General features: G+C 35.7%; 2 protein-coding genes across 6 annotated transcripts in view; one reads left to right on the top strand and one right to left on the bottom strand.

Moving 5' to 3' along the window:
• The window catches only part of LOC120412866 (60S ribosomal protein L28), a 510,937-nt gene that overhangs the window by 37,350 nt on the left and 465,033 nt on the right, over positions 1-8,554 (bottom strand). The window lies entirely within an intron of this gene.
• LOC120422914 (actin-binding LIM protein 1) overlaps positions 1-8,554 on the top strand; it is a 64,651-nt gene that overhangs the window by 31,939 nt on the left and 24,158 nt on the right. For all 5 annotated transcript variants that reach the window (XM_052710461.1, XM_052710459.1, XM_052710462.1 and 2 more), the window contains exons 2-3: positions 3,456-3,766; positions 3,842-4,203. In XM_052710461.1, coding sequence (XP_052566421.1) covers positions 3,456-3,766; positions 3,842-4,203 — 673 coding nt within the window. The remainder of the gene's footprint in view (positions 1-3,455; positions 3,767-3,841; positions 4,204-8,554) is intronic.

The following is an 8,554-nucleotide window of genomic DNA, read 5'->3' as shown; positions in this document are numbered from 1 at the left end:
AAAAACAATAAAAAATAAAAATAGTGTTTTTTTTTTGCAAATCAAGTTTAAGTTACAAAAATTTAAATTTAAAATCACCAAAAATTATTATTTACTATGCATAATTTTTTTCAGCGTAGTCCTTATCCATACCTACAACTTTGCCGAAGACACCAAATCAATCAAAGAATTCTTTCAAAAGATCGTTTTTATATGGACAGCTGTCAAATTTGTATGGAAAAATATAGGGACAAACTAATGATGCAAAATGGCTTCTTAGGGCATACCGAAGGCATCGAAAAAGTTCCAGTCGGATAAAAAAAATAAAAAAATAAAATTCTAAAAAAAAAACAATTTCGTAGAGAATTGCTCATTGCATGATGAGGAGTTCGTCATTCTTGGGTTAAATTATATAAGTAGATTTTTTTTTCACTGGAGGCTAAACAAAAATTAAGCAAAATGTTTCTCAAAACTCTTTATAATCACAACAAAATCACGTTCAAACTTTCTCCACCCGCGGAGGAGAGAGGAGGCAAAACACGCAAAAAAGAATCGCTACCGAACTTCTTGTAAGCACCACTTAAAATGATTCATTTCATTTTGTTTTTCCACGATTAGTGCGCTGACCACGGGGACGCGCTGTCTTGTTTTTGCATGCTCATTTTCATTTCTTTTGTGTCGCTTTTTGTGTGCTTGGGTGTATGTTATTATATATAGGTGATGGGATTTTATTAAATGATCATTATATTGCATTATTATATTTAATTAATTATAAAACCACACTAACACACACTTACACTTAACACATTATACAAAACACATATGAAACTGTAAACAGGAGCGTTTGGTACGGTATGTCCACGCATCCTTCCTCCCCTGTAGATTCTGTGAAATGTGATCCGTTCTCAGAATCCTCTCTGCGGTAAACACAACGTAGTAGGGCTGGCCGCTTTAATTTTTGCAATGCATTTTCGTGTGTTCTCGGATGTACTGCAATTATTAATAATGACAAGAAAAGTGCTTGGGGCGTAATCTAATCACAAGACTTTCCAGCATGCTTTCATCGGACTGGCTACGTTTGTGTTAGATTAGATTAGATTCATTTCATTTTGTTTTCCCACATTGCTCATTTACAAAAAAGTGACAGGACATTTGTCGTCGTGTGACGTTACACCTGCAAGTGTAGCAGTGAAATAGTTGTTTAACCGAATAATCAAGCTGATGATTTTTTGAGATCCCTTTTACCGATCTTTCGTGCGCGAGAGAGAAGTGCCAAGCTCCCTTCGGATTTTTTCTCTCGATAAGTTTATTACTGCGGGCGTTAATAATTAGAGTTCACGCGCGGTGATACGACCGCAATATAATGGTCGCATGACAACCGCAGAACAAATTTTTGGCAGTTGTCCAAGGTTGCCTTGAGTTTTCAGCTGACTTTTTAGAAAATATTCAAAACAAACCAAGTTGACAGCCAAATCAACGCATAATTTCAGTTCAACTTGCTGATTTTTACACTGCGGTAGTTAAGCGACAATTATCTCCTGTCACTCACAGCGATGGAGAAACGTGATATTATCTCGCAATAAGCAATATTTTGATGATGATTCTTTCATCGCTGCGCTGTACAATGTTTTTAAATAACAATTTCTCTTCCTATCTCTCCTTCTCTTTTTCTCGTTCACGACACTCACCGGAGATTATTTGGATTGCTCAGAAAACCGCAACGAACGATCTTGGTGACACGTGATAGAAGAAGAGAACCCACACGCTATTGTGACGGTTGCTATACATTCTGATATTTTGGTGCAGGAATAGGGTGAAAAGAAAAAATGAAATTTAGAAAAATGTGTGGGAAAAAGCAAAAAAAAATCAAAATTCCACCAAAAGTGGCGTCGAATGTGTCGGATCAATGTCAAGTGTGAGATTCTTGATGAAAATTTTATGAGAAACAACTTTGACGAAGACCGAAAACGATCCGACTTAACTTATTTTTGCCTGAGGAATCTAATCAGAGGGTATCCCTGAGGTCGATTTTTTTATTGTCATCCTATGCAAGAATCATCAAATGATAGTTTTTTCTATCAATCATTATATTAACAACACTGGTAACTATTACGTTTGTTTTTTTATTTGAAATTAAATCAGGTACTTAAAGAGTTTTAACAAATTTTCAGACCACAGATCGGGAATTACGAAAAAAAAAAATACTTTGAAAATTGTTTTCCAATGTCATAAATGTTATAATGTAAAACGCATTTTGTGATCCTTTTTGTTTACAATTTTATGTTTGAAATTCAAAATTTAGCTTTTCGAGTTACGTGTTGATTAACATGAACTGAATCTACTCGACGACGTACCGTTCGAGCTAAGATGCCATGAAGTGGGTTCATAGCATAATTACACGATTATTGCAACCGCCCTAAATTTACGAAACAGCGTTGGTATTGATATTCTTGTGGGTGTGCCGCCCGCCGCCTTTCATTGAAAAGAAACAATGTTATCTCGAGATCGATTATCGGCGGTGCGGCTTATGTGATGAGGAATTCAAACTAACCTTTGTCGAATTCGTAATCAGCAAGCTGCTCTCTGAAATCGTTGGAAGATGGAATTTTTCAATCACTTTGATTAAGCGTTCACCAGTTCGGCTTTCAGACTCAAGTTCTGTTGAGTGAATCAACTCCAAATGCTCCATCGTGAATGAGTAATTGAAGTTATCACACACTCCACAAATAGGCGTCCGCGCACATCATCTTCGTGCGTGAAATTCCTTCGTTAGGAAACGATTTTTCCCCTTAATTCCCCTCCCAACAAATGACGAAAACCAAACCACCCGCGGGTTTAATGATGCCATTTTTAGATGAAGGAGAAATGAAAAGAAAAAAAAAACGCACGTATCACTAACCAACATCATGGATCTATTTCCGCGGAGATGATTGATCAATCATGGGTCTTTTGGAACGCTTGTTTTTGCTGTTTATTTTGTGAGTGATCACATAGTTGGGGGCTTTTTTTCAGCGGATTTAGCGTCAGTTACTGATTGGTGGCTCACTTTTTCTCTTTTCCGGATTTTCATTAACAATAATTGGGACTCTTTTTCGCACGCTATAACTCTGTGTTGCGTCTCGCCAACCTCGACAACATTCCCAATTTAGGGCGATACCAGTCTAAACAAGTCCGTATCGGGTGAGGGGTTTCCCCACCCGCGGTCCCGTCTTCGTCGGCATCGTCGTGTGCCACATTCATCACCTGTTACAACACCAAGAATCTGCGATGATCACACGCAGGAACGCACCTTACGTAATCCGTCGACGACGTGTTGGTCTGTTTCCCGTCGATGATTTTTTTTTTCGGGAAGGGGGTTGTTGTATCGTAGATAGACTGTTGTTTCGTTCTTGTTGCTGCTGCTGCTGCAGCAGCGCTGGAAAATCGATAGCAGGTAGTAATTATGGAACTTTTTTTTTTTAATTTCCCTTTGGCAGGCAAAACCAAGATCCAGTGCAGCCGGTGCCAGAAAAAGTGCTCCGGCGAGGTGCTGCGCGTCACGGACCGGTACTTCCACAAGACGTGCTTTCAGTGCACCAAGTGCAACAAATCGCTGGCGACCGGCGGCTTCTTCTCCAAGGATGGCGCCTATTACTGCACCCTGGACTACCAGAAGCTGTACGGCACCAAGTGTGCGGCCTGCAGCCAGTACGTCGAGGGCGAGGTCGTGTCCACGATGGGCAACACATATCATCAAAAGTGCTTCACCTGCAGCAAGTGCAAACAGCCGTTCCAGTCTGGCAGCAAGGTAAGTTCCCCAAATATAATCACCCTATCCGTATTAGCTAATGACTATTCTCCCTCCGAAACGATTTTCCAAAAGGTCACCAACACCGGCAAGGAGGTTCTGTGCGAGGGCTGCGTCAAAGGACCGTCGACTGCGGTGACAAATGCAGCGGTGACGGCCCCCAGCGGACCCACGATGGCCACGACCATCGCGTCCACCACATCACCAAAGAGACAGATCGAGCAGAAGCAGGAGCAGAAGACGATCAAGGAGATCACGTCGAGTCCGACGCGGGCGGCCACCCTGCAGCACCACCAGGAAACGGTCCGGAAGCAGCAGCAGCAGAACGGGCTGGGCAAGGACGTCGACCCGAACGAGTGCGCCGGCTGCCAGCAGCAGCTGAAGGAGGGCCAGGCGCTGATTGCGCTCGACCGGCAGTGGCACATCTGGTGCTTCAAGTAAGTTTAGGGGAGGACAATTTGCAAAGAATCACTTGAAAATTTAAAAATATTAGTTAGATCTAGTAGACTAACCAGAATCAAGCATGGTTTGAGTCTTATTGGTCTGCCTGTGTGGATCAATCGGACCGCGCACTGGACTCACAATCCAGAGGTCGCCGGTTCGAATCCCGGGGCGGACGCAAAAAAAAATCTAAGTGTAAATATAGGTATTCGGTGCCCTCTCCCCGTGCCCATACCTTCACACTTAGGAGACCCGGGAGGCGGAGTCTTGTCGCAAAAAGAACGATACACGCCTGTGGATCCGTTGACGAAACCGCAAGGTTTAAGAGGGCCACATTTTAAGGTGTTACGTCGATTCCGTTGAGTCTTATTGGAAAATTTAAATTAAGATTTAAATCTCGAATAAAAAAAAATACAATTTCAAATGAATTCAAAACGGCACAATTTTAGAAATTCAAATATTTGAATATAATTCAGGATGGCCACTCAAGTCGGGAAATCGGGAAAAAATGTTGGAAATTCGCCAAAATCCGTCAATAATCGCAAAAAGTCGGGAATTTGTGATTTTGTGTCAGAAAGTCGGGAAAAGTCGGGAATCCCAAGCACACCTGCTTGAAAAAAAATCTTATTTTTGAATAATTTTGAAATATTTTGTACAATTTTCAAATTAATTTCACTCAATTCTTCTTTAGTAACTTACTTTGAATTTAGGGTTCCTTTCACTATTTCAATCTATTTGAAAATAAAAATGTTTTCTAAGACATTAAAAATCCTACTAAACAGTGGATGTATTTGACACAGATTTGCATTATATTTTTTATGAATCAAAAGTTTTTTTACATTTTTTTTATCAAACATTACCTCTTGTCAGTTTTTTTATCCACACGATTCTCTTGAACTTTTTTGTGGTGGGTGAATTACTCTACATAAAGCTTGATTTCCAGTTATCGGAAAACTTAAATAATGAAAAAATATTTTTGTTGTTCGTTCTGAATGAAAAAAAAACATTTTTTTACGTTTTGGAAACATGAAAAAATATTAAATTTGCAAAAAATAAATCTTGCAAATGTTGGTATAAATTGTCTAAAGAATTTGTTCTTTCAATCATTTCACACAAAATAAATGGTAAAACATAAAATCTTAGCAAACTGTTTCATTTTTCATAAAAAAAATTAAGGCAGTCAAATATTGACAACTAGATAAATCAACATTAATTCAAAAAATCAATAACAAAATTTAAAAGGAAACTTAGTAAAAACTTTTTTTGTATTCTAGATATTTTCTTAATTCTTTGAAAAAATAATGGGTAATTCTCCGCCAACTCACACAGCAGTTGCCCCGACCCCTCTTCGATTTGCGTGAAACTTTGTCCTAAGGGGTAACTTTTGTCCCTGATCACGAATCCGAGGTCCGTTTTTTTGATATCTCGTGACGGAGGGGCGGTACGACCCCTTCCATTTTTGAACATGCGAAAAAAGAGGTATTTTTCAATAATTTGCAGCCTGAAACGGTGATGAGATAGAAATTTGTTGTCAAAGGGACTTTTATGTAAAATTAGACGCCCGATTTGATGGCGTACTCAGAATTCCGAAAAAACGTATTTTTCATCGAAAAAAAAACACTAAAAACGTTATAAAAATTCTCCCATTTTCCGTTACTCGACTGTAAAAATTTTTGGAACATTTTATGGGAAATTTAATATACTTTTTGAATCTACATTACCAAGAAGGGTAATTTTTCATTTAGAACAATATTTTTCATCTTAAAATTTCGTGTTTTTTCTAACTTTGCAGGGTTATTTTTTAGAGTGTAACAATGTTCTAAAAAGTTGTAGAGCAGACAATTACAAAAAATTTGATATGTAGACATACGGGGTTTGCTTATAAACATCACGAGTTATCGTAATTTTACGAAAAAAAGTTTTGAAAAAGTTGGTCGTCATCGATCATGGCCGTTCATGGTCACCCGCGACAGACACGGACGACGAAACAAAGAGAAACGCAAAAAGTTACTTTTTCAAACAGAACATTGTTACACTCTAAAAAATAATCCTGCAAAGTTAGAAAAAACACGAAATTTTAAAATGAAAAATATTGTTCTAAATGAAAAAATGACCCTTCTGGGTCAATGTAGATTCGAAAAGTACATTAAATTTCCCATAAAATGACTTGTTCCAAATGGAACATGGAAATTGGGAGAATTTTTAAAACTTTATTAGTGTTTTTTTTGATTAAAAATACTTTTTTCGGAATTCTGAGTACGCCATCAAATCGGGCGTCTAATTTTACATAAAAGTCCCTTTGACACAAAATTTCTATCTCATCACCGTTTCAGGCTGCAAATTATTGAAAAACACCTCTTTTTCGCATGTTCAAAAATTGAAGGGGTCGTACCGCCCCTCCGTCACGAGATATCAAAAAAACAGACCTCGGATTCGTGATCAGGGACAAAAGTTACCCCTTCGGACAAAGTTTCACGCAAATCGAAGAGGGGTCGGGGCAACTTTTCCCGATTTCGTGTGAGTTGGTAGAGAATTACCCTAATAACAGCTATCATGTTTTAAAATGAAGAGTAAAATTTCAATTTCAGTTATTTTTAACTCCAGTTGAAACAAAGTTTCAAAAACTAAAGTTTTGCCAATTTAAAACACATTGAAATTTTAAATAATTTAAAACTTTCGGTTATTTTTCTAAGACTAATTCTGGAGTTTTTTTTTAAGTTCCAATAAACCAAATTTCCAGTTTTTGCTTTTTGAGTATTTTTGAAACCGCCTTGAGTCAGGGGTATTAAAAACACCCAAAAAGCAAAAATTTAAAATATCGACGTCGTCGTGCTATCTTGTCGCACCCGCCATTTTGACGTTCCGAGAAAAACGCGTTTTAATGTTTGACCTTGAATATTCAAAAACGAGAGCACGCAATGTAAACAATAACAAACACGTTTTGTTTGGCTCACCATTCTGTGCATTGTCCCAAAGTTTGGTTGAAGTTGGTTGCTGGAGTCCCGAGTTATAATTACAAATGTTTACGGTAGTCTAGCTTGTACGTGCGACAAACGCATCCTGACTTTCCTGGCCTGAAATCCCTTTGGCCTTTTGTCGCACTTACATCAATTTTCATGGAGTGACAAGATAGCACGACAAGATTGAAACTACTTTCATATATAAAGTGACAAAAATGCACGGAGTTTTTCCGGTTTTTGTTGAATATCTCAGGATTGAAATCGAATTTTGGGGATCTGAGAAGGTCAAAAGGTGAGGCATTGTGAGCTGCACAATATGGCGTTCTTAACTCAATTTGGCCCAAAATGCACGTACGACAAGTTAGCACGATGGCGACGATATGGTTTATTGAACTTTTTTTAAAAAAAATCCAGAATTGTTTATGTTTTAATCTAAATCAAAATAATGCATGCTGCCATTTTTAAAGGTTATTTAAAGGAATTTGTTGTTAAATTTGAGTTTAAAAAAATGGTCAATAGATTTTTTTTTAAATTCATTTGGATTTTTTGATAATTGATATTGACTTTTTTATAAAAAGTTTTTTTTAAATCATCTTTTTTTACTTGAGATTTTGGGAAAGTCGGGAATTTGAAAATGAGATTTGAGTGTTCACCTTGGTATAATACAATGTAGACTTAGTTCTTAAAAAAACAAAATTATTTAATTCCTTCAATGGCGGCAAAAATGGCAATTTAGAAAATAGAATTTTAGAATTTTAGAACTTAAGAATTTTAGAATTTTAAAATTTTAGAATTTTAGAATATTAGAATTTTAGAATTTTAGAATTTTAGAATTTTAGAATTTTAGAATTTTAGAATTTTAGAATTTTAGAATTTTAGAATTTTAGAATTTTAGAATTTTAGAATTTTAGAATTTTAGAATTTTAGAATTTTAGAATTTTAGAATTTTAGAATTTTAGAATTTTAGAATTTTAGAATTTTAGAATTTTAGAATTTTAGAATTTTAGAATTTTAGAATTTTAGAATTTTAGAATTTTAGAATTTTAGAATTTTAGAATTTTAGAATTTTAGAATTTTAGAATTTTAGAATTTTAGAATTTTAGAATTTTAGAATTTTAGAATTTTAGAATTTTAGAATTTTAGAATTTTAGAATTTTAGAATTTTAGAATTTTAGAATTTTAGAATTTTAGAATTTTAGAATTTTAGAATTTTAGAATTTTAGAATTTTAGAATTTTAGAATTTTAGAATTTTAGAATTTTAGAATTTTAGAATTTTAGAATTTTAGAATTTTAGAATTTTAGAATTTTAGAATTTTAGAATTTTAGAATTTTAGAATTTTAGAATTTTAGAATTTTAGAATTTTAGAATTTTAGAATTTTAGAATT

Source organism: Culex pipiens, chromosome 3 (assembly GCF_016801865.2).
Source record: "Culex pipiens pallens isolate TS chromosome 3, TS_CPP_V2, whole genome shotgun sequence".
NCBI classification, from domain to species: domain Eukaryota; kingdom Metazoa; phylum Arthropoda; class Insecta; order Diptera; family Culicidae; genus Culex; species Culex pipiens.
This window is presented reverse-complemented; position numbering and strand designations above follow the sequence as displayed.